General features: G+C 29.9%; 1 protein-coding gene across 1 annotated transcript; it reads left to right on the forward strand.

Moving 5' to 3' along the window:
* Positions 1-21,617: 21,617 nt before the first annotated feature.
* LOC109816669 (small ribosomal subunit protein uS8z/uS8w) lies at positions 21,618-23,904 on the forward strand. The gene is made up of 4 exons (XM_020381752.3): positions 21,618-21,774; positions 22,332-22,470; positions 22,574-22,734; positions 23,636-23,904. The coding sequence occupies exons 2-4, from the start codon at positions 22,338-22,340 to the stop codon at positions 23,732-23,734; spliced, it is 393 nt and encodes a 130-aa protein (XP_020237341.1). The 5' UTR covers positions 21,618-21,774; positions 22,332-22,337; the 3' UTR covers positions 23,735-23,904.
* The last annotated feature ends 761 nt before the right edge of the window (positions 23,905-24,665 follow it).

The following is a 24,665-nucleotide window of genomic DNA, read 5'->3' on the forward strand; positions in this document are numbered from 1 at the left end:
TCAAATGTAAGATAAAATTTATATTATTAAAGACTTTTAATAATATTTTAAATATTAATGAATATTTTTGAAAATGTTATTAAAATGATATTTTTTTTAACATTTTAATAATGTTGTTAAGTTTTTGTAAATTTTATAAAATAATTATTATTATTAATATAAATTTTACTATTTTTTTAATAAGAGAATATATCTTAAGTTAGATCGTCTATCAAAGTTTATTTATCTTAAATTTTAATATATGGTTACATATTTTTTTTGTATGTTATTATTTTATTTGATGTGAAATTTTAATTTTAAAAAATAATTAGAGATTGAAAAAGTATACTTTTTATATATTATTTTTAACTTGACGCGAGACTTAATTTTGAAAGATAATTATGAATAATAATATCAAGATTATTTTTTTTTTCTGAATTGAACAATATTGAGATAAAAAAAATGTTGATGTATTTATAGTAACATTTTCTTAAAAAATGTTGCAATAACCTATTAACTTAATCTATAATAACATTTTAATAAATATAAGTAGACAAGTTTTACTAAAGATGTTAAATTTAGTAGTGTAATAACATAAATATTAATGTAAAAGGGGAAATAACCATTAGAAATGAAAAGCGAGCTTAAAGATACAAAAAATATAAGAAAGAAATTAACTAGCTAGTAAAAGAAAAAAAAAACAGTAACTCAAGATACATATATGTAGAGGTGTTGACAATGTTTTTGCCATAAAAGTAATCTAAACCAAACAAAAAAAATTAAGTATGGGTCGATTTGGTTTAGTTTGAATGAATTATGAAATTCAAATCAAATTAATCTTTTGTAGTTTGGTTTGTTTTGATTTTTACAGTTTAATTTTTTTTATTTAAAAATCAACTAAAAAAATGTAATAGTATTTTATTTGTTTAAGACCTTACATAAAAAATAAAAAAAATGTAAATATTAAATATTTTGATCACTTAATGTATTTAACACTAATTCTTATCTTATTATTTTAGTAAAAATATTTATTTAATTCAATTTTAGTTAATATATTAAATATTTTTATTCTCATATATATAGTTTGTTACTTAAAAACAATTATTTTCAAATGTTATAAATAAATAATAATTTTTCATTCTAATATTCAATTTAGTATGTTAAAATTTTATAAAATACCTTTTAAATATTATAACGTATATTTGGAGACAAAAACATCTTTTATTAGCTTACAATTTATAAAAACACCTTTTATGTTATGTATCAATTTTGTATACATGCATTATACATTTGGAAAAAAAATATATTTACAAATAAATGTGATTGGTTTGATTTAAAGCGATTTTAAATTTCAATCCAAAAATTGAACCAAACCACATGATTTTAGAAAGTTAAAACCCTAACCAAACTAATTTGCAATTTTCTATTGATTTTCAATTTTTTTTAATCAATTATTTGCGTTTTTTTGTTTGTGTTGTTTGGATTTTGAACACCTCTACATATATGTATTTTCCTTAAAGTCAAAGATGTAAATGTTGTAATGATTCAACAAATTATTACAATTAATATAGGACAATTACTACGTTGTGGAAAATATAATGAATTAGCTACACTAAGATTCTCATGCAATAGTTACTTGAGCATTCATGCTACATATATATATATATATATATATATATATATATATATATATATATATATATATATATATATATATAGGATACATAAAACCTAAAATAGTTACTACTTATAAGACTAGAAAATACAAAGTCCCTTGTGAGATTACGTTTAAATCATGTATATATATACAATATATATATATATATATATATATATATATATATCAAAATATACAAATTACTAAAAACATAAACCATGTGATCAATCAAGCATCTATAGACAACCATACTACATAAGAGTAGTGTATACGAAACCGATCATTTCTGGTGTGACCATCCACTACAAGCCATCTATCTAAGTTAATCCTGTTTTGTTCTCATATTAAGTATGATTATTGCAGTCCAACTACAAGAAAACTTGCAAAAGAATCAACATAACAACAAGTAAAGAAAATATACTACACAAGATAGACAACTTTAACAACAGTAAGCTCATAGCATGATATCACCTTACTATCATCATTTACAACTTTCAATCATCAAATACAACTTACAACATGAACAACATTCTCAACATAAAACAATTTTAATCACAGCATAAACAAATTTAAACAACTAATGCATCATTACACATATCAACTTATGGAGATTTCCTACAACAGAGGTGAGAATAGTTTGACCCTATCGCAACTAGATCAAGTATCAACAACTTAAGGTCTCTTTGAGCACCTAGTAAAAAAATCAAAATGTTGTCTAAGGTTTCGTCACTTAAATTAAGAAAGTTTAGTGCTTGTCAGGGTAGAACAACTTGGGTTGAGTCTACCATGACCTTAGCATGCATATCTAAGCCTTATGTGAAATTAGTCCACCGACTATCCTCCAAATACAATGCATCTTTCCAACAATCAATTAAGGATTATATCCCTCAACTTCATACGTTACTCAGTTGGTCACTTCATACATTTATGGTTCGACCTGCCCCCCATATGGTTCTACATTGGCTGCTTTATAATCAATATTACTCAACCTGGCCTTCATATTGTTTCCACATAAAACCTAAAGGATAGAACTTAAAAATAACTTCCTATTCAGAAGCCACTTATTGAAGGGTTTTTAACTTTGGACTCTCGGAACACCATAACTTATATCTACAAAATGGAATATTTTAATTTTTAAAAATAATTTTATTCTCTTCTAGTTTTTATGTATCTCAACTTAAACATGTATTTCATCATCTCATGTTTATACAACTTAACATCTTAATCAACTAACAACTTACAACTTCATCAACTCTCTTTTATACATCATCCTAGATGAATACATAATGAACTATAATTATACAACACCATAAATCATGTGTGTAATCAATATATTAAACTCATTCTCAACACTTAGTCAAATAACAACAAGTTTTTCATTTAGCAACCCACGCCCGATGCAATTCTCCCAACATCGGCATCATTGAGGCAAAGAGCCTTTGTCTTGGTCATGCTTGATGCCACTCATCTTGGGTCCAAAGTCACCAAGTCAAAGAGCTCCTCAAGTAAGCACTCCTAACACCTCATATTTCTTACTCAATGTGACCAAGTTAGAGAGTTCCTCGTTGACCCGCGCTAGCTAGACGCTACCAATCCCGTGCTTGGTGTCATCAAGGTAGAAAGGCCTTAACTTGAGTCATGCTCGACACTATGAAAGCGCACCCAACTTGACAAAGGATTCCACACTTGGTTGAATCTTATTTTGGCTTAATACCTACGAATAACTAAGAGAAACCAGCATGAAATCCAACTTTCAACATGTACATAATCTATTTAGCACATTTTCAGTATAATAAACTACTTGCAACCATCAAACACCAAAATAACCAAACCTTCCAAAGGCACCTTTAAAAACAACACTTTCAACAACATCATCATCTCATGATTTCAAACAATCTCAACTACAATTTCTAATTTCAGGCAGCAAACAACAATTATAATTCAACAACTTTCAATTAACAAACTTTTCATACCTCGAATCGTCTAAAAATGAGAAGAGGAGAAGGAGAAGGAAGAAGAACTCGAACTCTTCACATGACTCTCAACCTCAAATTCTTGGCTTCCAAGATTTGAATCTAACAATATATTGTCGCTACCCAGTTGAGGGGAGGGTCTTACAAGGTTTCAAAAGAATTAGAAGAAGCAAGGTTTTTTCTAGCTTTAAAGTTTATCTTTCTAACTTCTCTCTATTTTTTTCAAGATAAATTTATGATGTTCACAAAGATCTTAAGTACTCTTTCTTAAACTTTGTCAATTTGACCCTAACTAAAATTACCTCAACAACAAATTGATTCTCGAAGACCAAAAAGTAACATTTTATTTAATCAATGTTATTATCTTTAAGCTCAATGATTCAGAGCATTATAAACTACAAATAATGTTACTTAAGATTTCTATGAAACTTATTATATATATTTTTTATTTATAAGAATTATAATGATAGTCAAAAAATCGAACTTATTAAACTTATTAAGATGTGTATTAGTTAATCCTATTACTCACATTTTTAAGAAACTCCACTCCAATGTCTTCCTAATTAAATGAAATCTATGTAGAAGTTAGAGTTAATTTCTTAAACTTACATAGTCATTTGGAACAGATTTAACATGAAGTTAAGAGGATTTAACTAGCTACATAGATGTTTATATCTTTAGGTAATGTTTTCATTGCAATGGCATCCTTATTTTCTCTTCTTATTCCCTTACTCTTAAAGTTTATTTAGAGTAATATACTTCAAATGTATTTTAAATTTTAAATATTTAAAAATATGTTTAAAAGTGTGATAAAAATATATTATTACTATATTTAAAATAATTTCATATTAATTATTATAACATGAACTCGTGCATCGATAGATAATACAACTAATTATTTATAAATCCGTACAATGTGCAAATCAAAATCGATTTGATGTAAAAGCTAGTTTCTTTTGCTTCAACAAGATGCGTGTCAATCTTCTTTGATGTACAACCAGACCGCCGACAGTGTAGCATAGTGTTGCCTTCTGTTCATTTCATGCAATAAATTAAAATCATTTTAAACGAATAAAAAATTAAATAATATTTAGTTACGAGGATACTATGAGATCGAACAAGAGCACTATTGCATCCAACGAATCAAAAAAGAAGAAGATAAAAACTGAATTCAGATCAAAGATCTTCGATCATATGTTCACTCTATAAGATTATAACCATTAAAATTAAAATATTTTATTTAATTTATTAAGATCTTCGATCATATGTTCACTCTATATTTTATTTAATAGTTTTGTTTATTAGAGTTTAAACTTTGAGAGTTGAGAGAGATATTCACGTTGAGAGTATATTGCAGAGTCTGTTAGTATATTCCCTATAAAAAAAACAGATAACAAATAACAGCGTGCGCGGGAGAAAGGTATATATCTTTGTTCATATCAGCTTCATCAAATTGCATATGGTGGTAACAACTTAGGTTTGTTGCAAAGCAATTATAAGAAAAGAAAACAGGTTAATCATATCTTTTATTCTTCTTAATTTTATCCAACTAACTATTTTCCTATCTCACTCATTTTTCAGCCAAGAAATGAAGAACCCCAAGGATGAAGGAAAGAAGAACTACAAAGATAAGGATGATTTTCTCAGTCTCAGGCCACCGAATAATCGTGGAAAGAGAGCAAGAAAATCTCCCTTAAAAAACCCTCTTCAGAAAAAGCAAGTTCCACTCACCATTCGCATGTTGGCACCGTACACAGCGTCCAACAACCCCAACATGCATGATGCTGCTCATGAGGTGCATGTAAACACTATTCCTCCACCCTTTCCTTGGGCGAGGGATCGGCGAGCCACCGTGCACACGCGCGAATACCTAATGGAAAATGGCATCGTTACCATCACGGGGAGCGTGGAGTGCAAGAGGTGCAAGGTCAAGTTCGAGATGGGGCTTGATCTTGAGAAAAAGTTTGATGAAGTGTGGAAATTCATTCAGAAGAACAAACACGATATGTCTGATAGGGCACCGGATAACTGGGCGATTCCGGTGCTGCCAAAATGCGAGCATTGCGGAGGAGAAAACAGCGTCCAACCCTACCTTGCTGGCACTAAGAAAAAACACATTAATTGGTTGTTCTTGTTCCTCGGCCAAACCCTCGGATGCTGCACGATTAAGCAACTCAAATATTTCCTCAAGCACGCCAGCATCCATCGCACCGGTGCCAAAGATCGGGTCCTTTATTCTACCTACATGACCCTATGCAAACAGCTTGTTCCTGACTGGTTCGATTCTTTGTGAAATACCACAAACAATCGATACCACGTACGAGAAATTATTATGTCCACATGACGTCTATTTTGATTGAGACCAAAGACTATGTGGTTTTTGAACTATCTAATATTTTTTTTCTTGGCTACCTACCTAGTGCTTACTTTTGTCATCTCAGTAGTTGTCGAATTTGTTTCTGAATTCAATGAAGTTGTTTCTACCAATACACAGTATCGTCATTGTTAATGTGATATTAAGCAAAAAGACTAATAATTTTTAATTATTTTGGAATTTACACGTTTATTTACTGTTAATTTGTTTATTTTTGCTTTCATGTAACAATATGGTATTACTATCATTTCAAAATTTGTCAAACTTTTATTATGTATTGCATCAAAACTCCTCCAACGACTCTACTATTCACTACAAGGAAAGTGATATATGATGAGTGTAGGTAAAACCAAAAACTTCATTTACTTATAAATAATTAGTGTAGATAAAACATAGATGCTTATACTTATAATTATATGTTGTAGGTAGAATCTATAAAGTCGGTACTATATAACTTATATAATAAGCGAATACATTGTTTGTAAGTAAATGTAAAATAGACATTTATCAACAAAATTTTGACTTTTAGTTATAGTTTATGTTCATCACTACAAGTCATTTTTTTAGGGTCTGTTAAACTTTTTTTTTTTTTTTTTTTTTTTTGTATTTGAATATTCCTATAGTAAATCGTCGGATTTTGTTATGTCTAGGTGGATGGTTAGTCTGTTGCCCCATTAATTATGCGGTTAGTTAAAATCTTCATCTACAAGAAATAATAAACTTTCAAGTACAAAATCCAAATGATGCGTAAATAACAACAAACTCATTTTATTTTGAATGACGAGACAAGTAATATAACAATGGAATTAAAATTTTCCTTTCATATTTAATTTAAAGTACTTAATAAAATTAGTGGTCAGAGCTAGCTAATATACATTCTTCTGCATTTCATATGATATTTATATGGTTCATTTCATTCGGCATACAAGATTCTGATGGGTTATGCTAAGGTGGGAGCGTCTAATGTAGAAATATATTGAATAAAAGTGTGTAATAAGATAGTTCCCTTGAAAGTTACAGTATTTTCATGAAGATTGTAACAAAATATATTAGCTATGAAAGTCAATTCATGATGGAGGGGTATTTTAACTGGGGAGGACATGTGGTGTGTGTGATGCAAGAATGAAGTGAAATCAACTAATCACGTGTTGTATGAGTGCTTATGGTTTTCACCGGTTTGATTACCTTATTTAGATTGGGTGGGTTGGAATTTTTTTTTTTAAGGAGACTAAAGCTCAATTTCATCCTTATACAAGTTTGGTAAGTGGAAAAGGTATAGATTGAAAGGATGAAAGGAAATTTGGTTTGTTGTGGTATGCGTTTTGTGGGATGCTCGAAATGCCAAGATGTTCCATCAAAACTAATTGACTTGACTGTTATAACAGAATCAACAAAGGCGAAATCTTAGAGTTTGTTGAGGACTAGGATTTTACTTATACTTATCACTAAGCTCTTGGGTGTTGAATTTAACGATATGTTTAGGGGTGTTTGTTGATCAAGTGAAATGTTCTTGAAGATGATTGTGAAGATAATATTTGATAATTATGTAGTATGAATTCAGACACGATACAAGAACACGATACAAACACACAATACTACAAAATCAAAAAATATAAGATACATAGACACGACGTATATATAAAATATAATACAAATAATTAACATGAAAAAAAAAATATTAATATGAAAATAACTTACTAAGTCTCAAAAATAAATTATTAAGAGACATTATATTCTACAATAAATTTTGTTTTTTTTAAATCTTGAATCTTTCTTTCATTGTTTATATTTTTATTAAGATTTTTTCTTTTATATATTAATGAAGGTTAAATAAGGAAAGACTTTCCTTGTTTTTGTTTTTATCAAATTTTTTTCTTTAAAAAAAAAACTCAAATCCTCCCTTCTTTAGTTCTATTTTTATTTTTTTTTTAAAAACCCTCAAATTCTCCTCTCTATCTCTTTTTTTTCTTTTATGTTTTTATTGGGGTTTATTCTTTTCCTTTTAAAAAAAACTTAAATTCTCCCTTCTTTATTCTTATTTTTATCGAGATTTATTCTTTTTTTATTAAATAAAATCTTGAATCTACATATCGGATAGTGTATCAAAATAGAGATATGTTAATTTACAGGTGTCTGTGATGAAGACATGTCAATTTTGTAAATATCCATAATTAATGGAGATATGTCTAATTTGTGTGGATACAGTTTATTGAAGTGTCCAAGACACGTCGTCTATGACATGTCCACTCTAAAAGAATGTTAGGGGCACCTGATGCCATGTCCGTGCAATATAGTTTAATAAGGTGGTCATAATGGTTAAAAAATCTTTTAGGTTTGTGCAATAAATGAAAACAACACACATATAAGGATATTTGTATAATGTGCATGCATGCACAATATACATGTTAAGGATGTTATTACATTAATTAATTAATTATTTTTATTAATATGTCTTAATTATGAAAACTAACTTTATAGCTTTTAATTTCTAAAATAAAACTCCTCAAACTATCTCTCTCCATTATCTTCTATTTAAAAAAAAAAAAACTCATTTTATAACTTTCATTATCTATTCTCCTTAGAGTGACTGATATAAGGGATTGAAAGGAAAGAGAATGGGTATGGAATTGGGGCTGAAGGAGGAACCTGTTTTAGTGGGAATGGGAGTTGTTGCTAAAACTAGAGAATGAGATTGATCAAATACAACAATGGATATGGAAGGCCGATGTATCTACCCGATATACAGTAAAAATTTACAAGGTTCTCATGTCAAATAATAGATGCCTTAGGGGAGTTTTTTTTTTCCTTCAATATATATATATATATATATATATATATATATATATATATATATATATATAGATGGGTCAAATGGGTGATTCGAATGTGCAATTTTGAGTGGTTAAAATGGTGGGGCATCAGCTCTGCATTACACATAATGATGCTCAAATCCATTTCCTACAATTTATTTAGGGTTGCTAAATTGTAATGCAGTTCAAAGTAAATTTAAATGGCAATAAGTTGTTTGGTTGGTTAGGAATGCTTTGTTTTTTCATGATATATACAGGTGGGGCATTGATAAAATTGTAGAAATGCTTAAATTACAATCTTCGCAATATATCTCATAGACTCATAGTTAGGTTTTGCATATGCAGTATTTGTTTTCATGTTGGATATATACTAAATCCAAAAGCATGTATGTGAAGAAAATAAGTATCTGGGGAAAATAATTTGGAGTCTAAGGGCGAGGGTATTTTGTGGAGGAAAATCTAGAGGAGCTCAGTTAAAGGGGTAAATCAGATGTTATGATAGGTGTAAAGGATTAATAAATTTTATACCAATAACTTCATTCCTAAATGGTGTTGTGCTAATTACAGATTTGGGTTACTTTGTAAATCACTATATATATTACTATGATTGTCTTTTATGTATGAAATGTGTTGGAATATTTTATTTTTAATTTTAATTTTTTTTATTTAATTAGTCTTCTGTTTAAACTTTTATTTAATATTTTAAAATTAGTTTTAGTTTATCTTTTGAAGTTGGTTACTTTTTATAATTCGTCGACAGGTCTTTTATCATGTGCACGTTGAGCTTTGAATATTGTACTTAGTTTTTAATTGACTTGGTCTGTTCACTTGCCTGATAAATTTTCTTGTTGCTGCATGCATCTTGAAGTTGGGTTTTTTTTTGTATAAAGTAGGTAGTGACTATTATTCTCTATATATATATAAAGAGAGAGTGTGTGTGAGTGTTGTTTATGAGAAAAATATATATAATACGGTGAACAATCATTTCTCTCTTTATACAAAATATTTCTATTACTATTAAAAGAGTTATAAAACGTGGTATTCGTTAGTGGAACACACGATTAATTTGATAAATTAACATATCAAAGAGTTATAAAAATTTAGGGACCGCTCGATTTCACTATTTTTTTGTTTTCATTTTCAAAAAGAAAAAAGAAAATAAGCTTGAAAATGTGTTTAGTTTTAAAATTGAAAATGTTTTTAACAAGAGCTTGATTTTGAAAATAGAAAAACTTTATTTTTTTTTAATTGAAAATGTGGTGATATCACAATAATTATTAGACTCTTTTTTCCCTTAATCACTATGATTAGCTTAGTGGTTGACTGCAGAGAGATTATGATAGCTAGAAACATGAAGACCTAAATTCAATCCTTATTATGACTTCTATCTTGTATGAGAATATTTTAAAGGATTTTTCTTAATTGAAACGGTTTGCAAATTTCTTTTTAACTTCTTATGTAATTTTATTTTTATTTATAAATTAAATACTAATATTTTAAAATAAACTAACTCCTATGTATAATACAATTTATTATAAGTTTTAATTATATATAATAAACATGTATGTGCATTACAAAGATTAAATACTAATATATATATATATATATATATATATATATATATAAATTTTTAATTATATATTAAACACAAATATTTATCTTGTGTGATAATGTTTTTAGAAACTTTTCTTCAAAGAAAGGATTTGTGGAGATTTTTTTAACATCTTATCTAATTCAATTTTTTATTTATCATAATTATTTATTAATTAGATTTCAATATTTTAAAATAATTTATCAATAAATAAAAATAACCCTTTTGTTGCTATACAAATTATTTATTTATAATTATTTATTTGTAAAAGTTAAGATGTAATATTAATTATATTTATATCTATTTATCTATTATATATAAAATAATACAATAATTTAAATAATATTATAAAACTATTATTCAAAATTTGTTTATAAATTTTTTGTTATCGCCATTTTATCAAAATTTGTTAAAAAAATGATTAAATAAAACATGATTTATAAATTTCAAATTTTAAAAATTAAAATTATTTTCTGAAAATAAAAATAAAAATTATTATCTGAAACCAAATGCACTTGTGTCTTTCCGTTATTAAAATATTAAAAAAAAGAGTTAATTACCTATACACTGTTAATGTAAAGTTTTTTTATACTGGCAACCAATTATATCTTTTAATAAAATCATGTCAACTATTTATTTAATAAAATAATAATAAAATAAGTAACTTTAAAATATATGATTGGTTGCACTGACAACTAATTAGATCTTTTGATTGTGTCATGTCATTATAAACACATTTACTTTTAACAGTGATATGACATAATTAAAATATCTAATTGATTGTCAGTGTAAAAAAACTTTATACCGGCGGTATATAGATTATTAACTCAAGTAAGAAACATTTTGATGAAATAGATTTGCGCGAATTTCTTGAAAAAATAAACAATCGGTGGTGTGATATGAAAGAGAGAGAGGAATATGACATGAGGTTTGTGAAAAAATAAAGGTAAGAGTTTTGGAAGGTGAAATAACATTTAATTATAACTATTTACTTTTTAAGTATTTTACACTATAGAAATTTAGAAAGTTAAAAATGGTAGATAATTATAAATGTTTATTTAAATGAATCTATTTTATAATTATAATTGGTTACAAAATAATTAATAATAACTTAGGAAAAGTTAGAAATAAAATATTATAATTGAGTCAATTTTATTATAGTTATTTGAAAAACTATCTTATAATTATTACATATTTATAGTAAAATCGTCCGTTTTATAAACTATTTTATAATTATTATTTATAATTAAGCTAAATCATTTTTTTGAAATGGGATAAGCTGATGCTAGAGTGACACATGAACAGCATTAAAAGCTATGTTGTACTTATATTCAACTAAATAGTAGACGTGCCCTTTACGGATCATGGACTTTTATGTGCCACAACTTACATGCCAACTAATCTTCTCAAAATTTGTTATATATTTTTCTTGTCCAAAACTAATGATATTAATTTAAAGATAGTGTATATAAATTAAAATTATTTGATGATTGTAAAATATTAATTTCTATCTCTAGGAAATTATGATAAAATCATATTATTTTTAAATTATATCTATGTATTTCCTTAATAATTTTTTGTGTGTTTATTTCTAAAAATAAAAACTCCAAATTATACTTTTACGAATGAAAATATTTTTAATATTTTATTAATTTTTTATGTGTCTGTATGATCAATTTATATTATGATATATCTATTTTTAATAATTAATATAAAAAAATAAGTGGATGTTTCTTTTTTAAACAATTATTAGACCTAAAAATACTGATATTACATATTTCTTTATCAAAGGAGAAAAATTATGTTAATATCAAAGACATTTTAATTTAATTTTGACTTAGATGTAATTTTAGTCTTTAATTAATGTAATTATGTGATTTTATTGTTTTAAATTTTAATTGAATAATTTTTATCCTTCAAACATTATAGTGTAAAATTTCTTTACTCCAAATTTCAATCGAACAATTTTATCTTCCAAATATCATAATTGTACAATTTTAATCTCTTATATTAAAAGAATTAATATTTTTCTAAAATTAATTTTAATTATTATATTTCTTATTAACATTCTTCTATAAAATAAATATATATATATATATATATATATATTCTAAAATATTTATATTTTTTAAAAGTGTATTAATATTTACTAATTTACATTAATAAAATTATTTAGTTATTTATAAATATACTAATAATATTATTAATATTAACTTATCAATAATATTATAATATGCAAAGTTTATTTATTTAGTAATAATATATATATATATATATATATATATATATATATATATATATATATATATATCATTTGATACGTTAATAAAACTTCTAATATATATTAACATAAATAGTTGAAGAATTGCATAATTTTAAAACATCATACTATAATATAATTTGAAAAACTAATAGATTTTCAATGGGGAGAGACTAAAATAGCAAAATTTTAATATTTGAAAGACCAAAATTGCACAATTAAATAATTGAAGAATAAAAAGAACCTTTATTTTTTTTAACTTGTTTTTGGGTACATTTTTTTTAAAAACTTTTTAAAACCCACAACTGAAAAGAATTGATTTTGTAAATTTAATTAATAAAAAATTAGAAAACTAATAAAATACTATTAAATATAAAAATAAAAAATGACTTTCATATATATAGTTTTAGGCTAAATTATTAATTAAAAATTATATATATATAAAGAAATATTAATTGATATTAATTGATATATATATATATATATATATATATATATAAAGCAATATTAATTGATATTAATTGTAGTTTAAAATATTTCATCATTAATTTACTATTTAAGAAATTTAATTCGATTAAATTTTCTGTTTCAAAAAAATAATAAACATTATAGTAATTAATATTGATAGTAATATTAATTATAAATCATTATTAAAACAATTCTTTTTCCAAAACCTAATAATTATTATTAATTGACATTTATGTTCATTAACAAGAAAAATAATAAACTTTTTATTAATATTAGTTTTAAACAACAATATAAAAAAATTGGCAAATTTCTCCACAATTAGATTGTAAAAAAGTTACATATTTGAAAATAATGAATATATGTATATTCTTTATTATCAATTTATTAATTTGATAAAATGTTGAAATAGAGTATTTTATAATTTAGTTATAAAATATATTTATCTAGACAATCTTTATAAAAAAAATAATTTAGTTATAAAATATTTGTCACCCTCTTTATTTATTTTTCATTTCACAAGACAATCTTTATAAAAGGTACTACTTTTTCTTCCTTCTTTTTATTCTCAACTCTTTGTATTACATATTTACATTTTATTTAATTTATTTTTTACCCTCTGTATTTTTTTGATTATTCTCAATTTGTCACATATTTTATCTGTAATATTATTTTATTGTCCTTTTATATAGCTTCAAATTATATTAAATTAGTAAATTAGTAATTATATAAATAATCACATTAATTAATAATTAATAGATTGAATTTAATTAAATTGTTCATTATAAAAAAAATACAAAAAATAAAAAACATTTTTTTCATCAAAACTATAATGTGTGATAATTTAAAATTACGTTTAATATGCTCATTAACAAGAAAAATAATAAATTTTTTATTAATATTAATTTTAAACAATAAAAAAGAATTTTGGCAAACCTCTCGATAATTAGATTGTAAAAGAGTTACATATTTAAAAATAATGAATGTATGTATATTCTTTATTATTAATTTATTAATTTGATAAAATGTTGAAATAGACTATTTTATAATTTAGTTATTAAAAATATTTATCTAGATATATTACCTTTAGTTTTGAACTTTTTAAAAAATTATTTACATGAATCTTACATTTTTGAATTTAAATCTAACCAAAAATAAATAAATAAAGGATGAAATATTATATAAATATAAATATCAAAAATATTTATAATAATATTTTTCTTTACAAACCCTATTATAAACAATAATAAATTTATTTATTGTAAAAAATCAATAATAAACTTATATTACATAATTTTAAAAAAATTATATATAAAATTTATATATTAACTAACAAAATAATATTTTTTTTAGTTTAAATAATTTCATTTTTATTTGCGCATCACACGGGTCTATGTCTAGTTTAAGTAAATGTTCAAATTTAATTCAATTTCAAAAAAGTAACAGTTACATATTAAACCAAATGACCATTGGACATAGTGTTTTTAAGACATTTTTTTTATGAGAAGATTTTTATAAATATTTATTTATTTATTTCATTGTTGATCTTAATGTATTTTAGTTTTATTTATTTGTGTTCTTACCGGGGATCTGAGGTGGAGATGATCCGCTGGGTAAGGTCGGTGAGCCTCCTTCACTGGTACGTTGATGCTCCAAGATGAGGGTGGTACCTACAAAAGAGACTCCGATGCTAAAGTTAGTGTTTGTGGGTGTATGAGTCTCGTATAAGTAATGCACGTACCTTTGTGTGTATTAGGGTTTTGTTGGACCTTGGGCCCAAGATCAGTTTATAACCTAATTGGATAGCGAGCCAATGTCGCCTAGCGCGTGTTCGAGGTCACTTCGCACTGTGATGCCGAGCTCGAGTTCGGCATATCCGATAGTACACTAGCCCCCCGAGCTCTGAAGACTGTAGGTCGAGGAGTTAAGACCGAGCTCGACAAGGGGTCGTGACTTTTCGCGTACGCCTATTTGTCATGACGCCATGTGTCATAACTGTCACCTCGTTCCCATAACGCGTGGGCGGCGTGGTGACAATATTGTATTTTTATTTGTTTGATGACGTGGCCTCTTTGGGCCGATGTGGCGTGTTCCGATGTCCATGTTTCATGGTCGGGTTGAGGAGCTCGGCAATAATGAGCTTACTTCTTGGTTAGGTTGGAAAACCTTTGACCGAGTCAGCAGATTGGTGAGGGACAAGTCGGCAACTCGGCTGGCCAGTACACTTGCCCCCCCAAGCACCAAGTGATGTAAGAGCAAAGGGGCTTCTGAGGAGTTCCCAAATTTGTTATTTGAAGGTTCAAATTCGACCTTGTTAAGTAGATGTGATCTCAAGGTTCGGACTCGACCTTGGCATATCAAGGTTCGAACTCGACCTTGGTTAAGAAAATGTGATCTCAAGGTTCGGACTCGACCTTGGCATATCAAGGTTCGAACTCGACCTTGGTTAAGAAAATGTGATCTCAAGGTTCGGACTCGACCTTGGCATATCAAGGTTCAAACTCGACCTTGGTTAAGAAAATGTGATCTCAAGGTTCGGACTCGACCTTGGCATATCAAGGTTCGAACTCGACCTTGGTTAAGAAAATGTGATCTCAAGATTCAGACTCGATCTTGGCATATCAATGTTCGAACTCGACCTTGGTTAAGAAAATGTGATCTCAAGGTTCGGACTCGACCTTGGCATATCAAGGTTCGAACTCGACCTTGGTTAAGAAAATGTGATCTCAAGGTTCGAACTTGACCTTGGCGTCAAGGTTCGGATTCGACCTTGGTAACGTAATTTGTATTTGAAGGTTCGAACCCGACTTTAACATCAAGGTTCGAACTCGACCTTGACAAGTCGTCATGGTTAATGTGCCAATACCGAAAATGTATGGGAATGGAGTTGCTTTGTTGATTTATTTCTGAGGTGTGCCTCGTTAAAACCTTCCTTGGCCAAAAACCCTTTTCTTTAGTGGGAAAAAAGGCTGAGGAGGAAAAAGAGTACATCACCTGAATTTACAAGTTAAGAGAAATAGAATTTGAGGTGGGTGGAATTCTAAGTTCCAAATTTTCCTTTGGAGGGGTCTGTTCTTACTTCTCCCCGTAATCGCCAAACAAGGTCGCCAACTTTAAATGTTCGTGGCCTGACCTTGGTCTTGCTTTCCTTGTGGTTTGTCGCGAATTGCCTTGCGGAACTCGACATGCTCCTCCATCTGGATGTACCCAGCAGCGCGAGCTCGGAGCTCGTCCATGCCGGGAGGAGGTCGTCGGCAAAGGCTGTCGACAAAAGGTCATGGCTTCAATGCCATGAGCATGGAGAGCAGTGCGACCTCGGGGTTTAAGTTGCGGATTTTGACGGAGACGCCAGTGAAGCGCTCCATGAATGTCCTTAATGGTTCGTCGTCGCCTTGTCTGTGGCTGGCCAAGGCAGCGGATGTGATGTGATGAGGTCGGCTCGTTGCGTATTGCACTGTGAATCGCCTCACCAGAGTGTCGAAGCTATCGACTGATCCCCTTGGCAATTGGGTATACCAGGCGAGTGCCAATCCCTTGAGCGAGGTTGGAAAAACCCTACACAAAATAGCATCTTCATTAGTGTATAGGTTTACCTGTGTGACGTATAAGTCAATGTGTTCATCTGGATCCGTCGTGCCGTCATAGCGGTCGATGTGGAGGGGCTTCCAGCCGAAAGGCAGAGGTGTCTCCATGATGTCGTCCACAAAGGGATGGCGGCTAATGCTCGTCCGATTTCTAGGAGCTTGAGCCGGAGCTTTGCTGACTTCATGGGCCGACCTGTTCGTTGGCGCGTGAGACCAATGTGTGGCAGGTCGGGGAGTCGGTGCCCTAGGCGCGGTTGGGGGATGAGAGACCGAGTGCCCCTCCTCTTCGTGTTGACTACTCGGTTGAGGGGGCTGATCAGAAAGGCGCCGAGGAAGCTGGTCGCGGATATGCTCGTTCTCGGCGCGCAGCGCCGCTAGGTTAGTTTCGTGCTTGGCACGGATGTTTTGCAGATCGGCAGTGTGTTGTTGCCTCATCTGCTCGACTTGTTCGATTAGCCTTCTCAATGCTGCTTCGTTGTCCATGCTTGTCGTGCGATCTGCGTCGTCTGTTGCGCGTCTACTATGGCTTCGGGTGAATACCATAAGCGTGGCCGATAAGAGATGTCTTGATCGGCCCCACGGTGGGCGCCAAATGTTCTTACCGGGGATCCGAGGTGGAGATGATCCGCTGGGTAAGGTCGGTGAGCCTCCTTCACTGGTACGTTGATGCTCCAAGATGGGGGTGGTACCTGCAAAAGAGACTTCGATGCTAAAGTTAGTGTTTGTGGGTGTATGAGTCTCGTATAAGTAATGCACGTACCTTTGTGTGTATTAGGGTTTTGTTAGGCCTTGGGCCCAAGATCAGTTTATGACCTAATTGGATAGCGAGCCGATGTCGCCTAGCGCGTGTCCGAGGTCACTCCGCGTTGTGATGCCGAGCTCGAGCTTGGCATAGCGGTACGGATAGTACAATTTGTAATGAATTGATCTGATTCATATTTTTAATTTCTAATTTGATAAAAAAAAAACAAGAATATCAATAATAGATCTTTTGAATTTTTAAATTATTTTTTTTAAAATTTAAAAAGTCATCAAGAGATATATTTTTATTATTATTTAAAAAAAACTAAAATAATAATAACCAAATATCAATATATAGGATTGAGAGTATAACTGGAACAATCCCCCAACCTTACTGCCATTGAAAGAGACCCAACCAAGTGGAGGATCCCTCAATTTTAATTGGTAAAAATGCAAAAACTCAGGTAGGGACGCGTCTATCCCTAAGGCTAAGCACAACACTTGGAAGGCTCAGAGGAAGGCCCAACTGTATTGGGGTGGAGTTGACAAAGGGTTACATTGATATGTTTAAGAAAATAACACTTAAAAGAGGAAAAAGGGATGATGACATCGAGGTCTTTGAAAAGGCATCAGTGCATGTAGAAAGAAGGGGATGACGAAGGGCTTGCCATAAAAACCCGCTCGCCAGGTTGGCAGGGCTCGACCACGACAAGTTTGGAAACCCCAGGTTCTTAAATCGCAAGGAACTTCCAGAGTGAGCTCACCTTGGCTTGAGACTAAAACCTACTCTCAAACTCTCCCACATAGCCTCTAACCCATTCATATCCATCCACCGCAATGACGGAGTGGGAATCTTTCCTATTATTCCCACCTCATTTCCTCTTGTGGTCGTTGCCTCTTTAGAAACCACCTCCCTCTCCTTAACAACCTTACCCTTGCCCTTGGGCGGGAAAGCAAAATTTGGAGCCACAAGAGGCCCAAAGTGGGTACGTGAAGGAGAAGACCCCAACTCTTCCACACCCTCCATGACTAATACAACCACAAATACCAGGAAAGGAACAAAACAAGCAAGGAAATGATACCTGGAGACACTAGGACAGAACCACAAACAGAACGATCGGAGAAGAAGGAGGATGACCGGAGAGGAAGCATAGGGAACATGAGAGCATGAAGAGGGCATGAGAACAAAGAGAAAGTGAGAGTGAAGAAGGAAAACGATAAAATTTTAAGGAGTATTACACGACAAGAAATGTCAGGAGGGGAGTCCTCATTTAATAGGCCTCATAATGACAAGACATGACCCGTCATTAATAGTCGTCACTCCTCGTTAAAAATGCCGCCTTTTGTCATAAAAAAGTGTGCTATTTCAAGAAAAGAGAAACGACACTTGAAACGTAGAGGGGTTTGATTTAAAGGATTGAAGAGTCGTGATGCTTCACCACACTGTCTGAGAAAGCTCTTATATACCTACTCGGGCACTCAGAGCTTGGGGGCTGGTGTACCAACCACACCAAGTCAATGACATCGATTGTATGGCATAACAAATATATATGCCGACCTTGGCAAATGCCCAACTCGACTGATGACCACTCGCTCACATCAGTCGAAAATGTCTGGTCACCTTGTAACCAATATGTGAAAAAGATAGCATGCAAATCATGCCATATCCTAACCAACAAGATATCCACGTAAAGGATAACCCTAAATACACCAAAATACGTACAATATATATATGAGATATCCACATTTACCGAGCGAAGGAGACTTAGCGATCTTGCCAAGGAAGGTTGGCTCCAAACCATCTCAAGTGAGAACAATAGTCATTTTAGTTATTAAATATATATTAATATTATCATTTAAATTACTCTCTTTTTTAAATTTTTGAACCAAAATAAATAGCATTTTATACTTTCTAGAATTCTTTTTCAATTTTAATATTTTGAGGAAGTGGGGGTGACCGGAAAGTTATTTTATCCTATCAAGCAATAAATATGGTAATTAAAGCATATTTAAAGTGAAGAGGAGTATTACTAAAAGAGAAGAAAAATGTGGAGGCTGAAGGTTGCAGACGGAGGAAAAGATCCACACATATTCAGCACTAACAATTTCACAGGGAGACAAATATGGGAGTTTGATCCTAACGCAGGCAATGAAGAAGAACGAGCTCAAGTTGAAGCAGCTCGTCAAGATTTCTATGCAAATCGTTTCAAGGTTAAGGCCTGTGCTGATCGACTTTGGCGATTTCAGGTACCTATTATTACTGTATTACAAAATTAATTATTCTTATGCAATCACACTAATTATCATTTTTTTATTTTTGGCTTCTGCAGGTTATGAGGGAAAACAATTTTAAACAAACAATACCTTGTGTGAAAATAGAAGAAGAGGAAGAGATTACATCTCAGAAACAGAAAGTTACTATCACATTCAAGAGGGCTGCTCATTATATATCGGCACTACAAACTGTTGTGCTCCTCTCTTTTACATTTCTCCTTTCGTAAGTTCAACTTACTTTATATATTTTTTCAACTTTAAATATATTTTTAATTTTTAAATTTAAAATAAATTTATTTTTAGTTTCTTAAATTTAAAATTATATTTTTAATTTTGTTATTTAAATTTTTTTTATTTTCATTTTTATATTCAAAATTTATTAAATAATTTGTCAAATACTATTACATAAAATATAATTTTGATGTCTCTCTTAATAAAAAAAATCACATTAAATCTATTTGAACATAATAGTCTCAATCTGATATTTTCACACATGTTATAGGTGACATGAGAGATCAAAACAAAATTTTTAAAAATTATGAGATTAAAAATAATAATTTTAAATGTGAGAAATAAAAAATAAATTTATTCAAATATATATATATATATATATATATATATATATATATATATATATATATATATGAGGTTCCGTTTACTCTAGGAGCTTTAATATATAGATTAAATCTGTAAATTTTTTAAAATTTTGAAAATTATTTGTGATTTTTTTCATTAATTCAAATTGACGAATAATCATAAAAACATGTTATCTGTCAATTTAAATTAATAAAATGAAGTATTAAATAGTTTTTAATTTTTTTTAAGATTTATAGATTTGATCAGTGCATTAAGAACTTTAAATTTAATAGTTAGATCGTTAAGATTTGATATAGAACATGAGTTATTGAACATAGTAAGTTTAGGTAGATTTCAAATTATCTCTCTACATTATCTTCTATTTAAAAAAAAAAAAAACATTTTTAGTGGGAATGGGAGTTGTAGCTAAAACTGGAGAATGAGGTTTATCAAATACAAAAATGGATATGGAAGGCTGATGTATCTAGCCAATATACAGTGAAATTAGCTTACAACGTTAGAAGGATCTTAGGTAAGTTTTCTAAAAATATGTGGGTCAAATGGGTGATTCGGATCGGAATGTGCAATTTTGAGTGCTTGAGATGGTGGGGCGTTTGCTATGCACTACATAATGATGCTCAAATCCATTTTCTACAATTTATTTAGGGTTGCTAAATTGTAATGCTCAAAACAAATCTAAATGGCAAGTTGGTTGGTTGGTTAATTAGGAATTCTCTGATTTTTTTCTTCATGATACAAGTGGGACATTGATAAAATTGTAGAAATGCTTAAATTACAATCTTCGCAATATCTCATAGACTCATAGTTGTGTGATATGGAGTATTTCTTTTCATGTCGGATATATACTAAATCCAAAAGCATGTATGAGAATAAAATAAGTATCTATGAAAATTGTAGCACGGTGGGGAAAATAATTATGAAAAAGATTTTTAATTTTTTATTTATTATAATTACTTATAAATTAAATTTTAATATATTACAACAAATTATCAATAAATAATTTTTTTTACTATAATATATTATTTATAATAAATTTAAAATATAATTTATATGTTTAAATATTTATTTATATAAATTTTAAATATAATTTATATATTTAAGTATAATATTTATTTTTATATATAATTTATTATAAATTTTAATTATATATAACAAATATTTAACCTATGCACATTACAACAACAAAAAAGTAAAATAATATGATTTTGAAGAGAGAAGAAAAATTCATTCTTGAAAGAAAAGAAAAAAAATTGGTCCAAAGAAAATTTTGGTAAATGAATGGGACACAAATATGGGCCTGAAGGGAGTGAAGAAAATCCAACAAGGAGGAACTGTTGCGGGCCCAAAAACATTGGTTGCTTCCAAACCCTAAACACACTTGCATTGGGTCCTTTTATACTCGTGTCCTCCGGTGTTGTTTCCTTTCTTCAGCACCCGCGCCGTTTCTGTGCTTTCACTCTGCTACCTCGGTAAGATCTGATTCCTATACCACGTCCGTGTTTTGCTTAGCACTACGAAATTAGGTTGGCGTTTCCTAGATTTGCTTTATTATTCACCTTATCTTATTTTATGTTGTAAAAATGGACCCTGAATCCTTTTCGGTGTTTAAATTGTTGTTGTGATCCTTGGGTATTGTAGTTTATGTTGTGGTGGCCAATTAGAGGATACCCTCTTAACCAAATTTCACCTTTCTCTGGAATTCTTGGCTATTTTGTTTCTTCTGTGCGATCATGAAATGCATACATTACCGCAATTACATGTGGTGTTCAAAATGATGTTTTGTAGTGTGACAGTGATGGGTGTTTAGGGTTTGGTGATAGCTAGGATGAACTTGTAGCTTTTGTTCAGATTGTCATCTTACGTGTTTCTCTTATTCAAGGTAGTTTAAATATGGTTGTATTATTGGACTGTTGAGTTTTAAGCATTTGAAAATAGACTATAGTGTTTATTGTTTCTTTGATCTTACATTTGATTGGCACATTCTTGGCTCATGTCAGTGTGGTTAATTTTTGTGAATTCGTGACAGTGAACAATGGTGAGGGTTAGTGTCTTGAATGATGCTCTCAAGAGCATGTACAATGCTGAGAAGCGGGGAAAGCGCCAGGTCATGATTAGGCCATCCTCAAAAGTGATTATAAAATTCCTTTTGGTGATGCAAAAGCATGGTATTTGTTGATCTCTATCCTTTTTTTTTAATGATTTCTCAATTTGATTACTATTGGGTTCATAATTATACTGTTTTTTTTACCTTGATTTGATGTTTTGTAGGGTACATTGGAGAGTTTGAGTACGTTGATGATCACAGAGCTGGAAAAATTGTGGTTGAATTGAATGGTAGATTGAACAAATGTGGGGTTATTAGTCCCCGTTTTGATGTGGGTGTCAAAGAGATTGAAGGTTGGACTGCTAGGCTTCTTCCCTCGAGACAGGTCAGCTCAAAAGCCTTGCCCTTGTCATTCTTATATTAAAGACCATAAACTGTTTTTGAAACAACTTCTTTGAGTAATATCATCCTAACATTGGTATAGATCATCTTCTAAAGGCCTTATTTGTTTTCAATTTTTGAAGAAAGACTTTAGCATTAAGAATTTGTAATTTTAAATGTCATAATTTTTTCAGTTAACAAAATTCTTAATTGTGATAAAATTGTCAAGTCTGTATTTTGTGAAAAATAATTCCTTGATATGTATTGAAGGACCTGCACTTCATACAAAGTGCCATAAGGCTACTGTAAGAGCCAGGTACTCAGGGCTGTTTGGTTTGAGAAAATTCTGATTTCAATTTGTGTAGGTATTAGTAAAAATAGCAAATAAAAGCAGATAAGGATCAATATTTGTTTTCACTAATTTGTATGTAAGCTTTTGAAAAAAGAAAACAAAATAAAAACAAGGTGACATTTCTGTAATTAAAAGTGAAAATTAAAAATGGAAACATAAAGAGTTGTTTTCAAACAGGAGCCCCAGAATTGCAATTGTGTTTTGGCCCAGCTGATGAAGGGGCACAAATTCTCCAATGAAAATTGTGTTTTCACTTTGAATTCTCCCAACATAAAATAGTGCCTGTGTAAAATTCTAAAGTAACAACAATGATAACAGTAAAGCCTTATCTCACTAGGTGAGGTTGTGTAGGACCCTAACTTCTTTTGCCTCTGGTTTTGCCATTCTCTCTTTGATGTTTCTGTCTCAAATTTGTCTGTAATGTGATGGCAACTTGCCAATGGATTTGTTTTATGATACAATTTTCATGTATAATGTTTCTTCTGTATTGGAGAATTCACTGATATGAAATAACATGCCCTAACCTTTGGATTTGATCACACAAACGATGCAGTTTGGGTATATTGTGTTGACTACCTCTGCTGGAATCATGGATCATGAAGAAGCAAGGAGAAAGAATGTTGGTGGGAAAGTGCTGGGTTTCTTTTACTAGTCTAGTTTCCTTTGAAGATTTTGCGCTGATTTCAGTTTTTGAAACTTGATCAATGTGTTAGACTCGTAGTATATTATTAAGTATAGCATAGCAGGAGCAGATTTTCTGATGTGCTGTTTTGTTTGCCGAACCAATTTGATGACTATAATTTATCTTATTTTGTTATGGTTCTTTTTTTCTTTAGCCAAGATATATTGGCTGAAATAATCTACCGGTCCGTACTAGCGATGGTGGAATTGGTATTATTACGACTATATCAACGAGAACTACGATATTGCATTGCTTGAATTGAATTTTCATCTATAGTGATTGGTTTTTGAAATGGACAAAACTTACCTATAATTTCTTAGGTATGATTACTGTGTTTTTTAATTAGAATTGGAGTGTTTTTTACAGTAATATGTCCTTGTATTTAATATTGATTTCATTAATATATATTTTTAACATATATTTTTACACATGGTAGGGGGTAAAAATGTTAATTAGGGAATGACACTAATCATTCGAACTTGAGGTTTGTCCTTTTGAAATAAGTTGTCTAATAGATTATTTTTGCCATACATAAATGTAGTGATTTTTCTGTCACTTTTTCGGTCTATCATATAGATTGTGTTAAGAGTTTTTATCGAAGATTATGTTACAGTTGCATCGGTAATCAGCACTATCATGCTTCTCAATATAACTTATTATTGCCCTTAGGTATGGGCTAGCTTTTTCCATTTAAATATTTTCGTTAGTATATGAACTTTTTATTAGGGGCGAGCTCCAATTCGACTGAAGTAGAAAAAATTGAAAGAAAAAAAATTTAACTAGGTGGGTTCACATGGGTTTTTTCAAGTTAAGTGGGTTAAAAATGTAGTTATTGGTTTAAGTGGGTGAAAAATACAATTTAAAATGGTTAATTTTGACTAAGTTCGATTTACGTTTTTGA

The sequence above is a fragment of the Cajanus cajan genome, chromosome 1 (assembly GCF_000230855.2).
Source record: "Cajanus cajan strain Asha chromosome 1, NIPB_CcT2T_4, whole genome shotgun sequence".
Classification (NCBI taxonomy): Eukaryota; Viridiplantae; Streptophyta; class Magnoliopsida; order Fabales; family Fabaceae; genus Cajanus; species Cajanus cajan.

What these genes read in the sequence shown, in the direction of transcription:
- LOC109816669 (XM_020381752.3), top strand. Translation starts at nt 22,338, where the DNA reads ATGGTGAGGGTTAGTGTCTTGAATGATGCTCTCAAGAGCATGTACAAT. An exon ending in TTTGGTGATGCAAAAGCATG is followed by an intron (nt 22,471 to 22,573) that starts GTATTTGTTGAT and finishes GATGTTTTGTAG; the next exon opens with GGTACATTGGAGAGTTTGAG. An exon ending in GGCTTCTTCCCTCGAGACAG is followed by an intron (nt 22,735 to 23,635) that starts GTCAGCTCAAAA and finishes CAAACGATGCAG; the next exon opens with TTTGGGTATATTGTGTTGAC.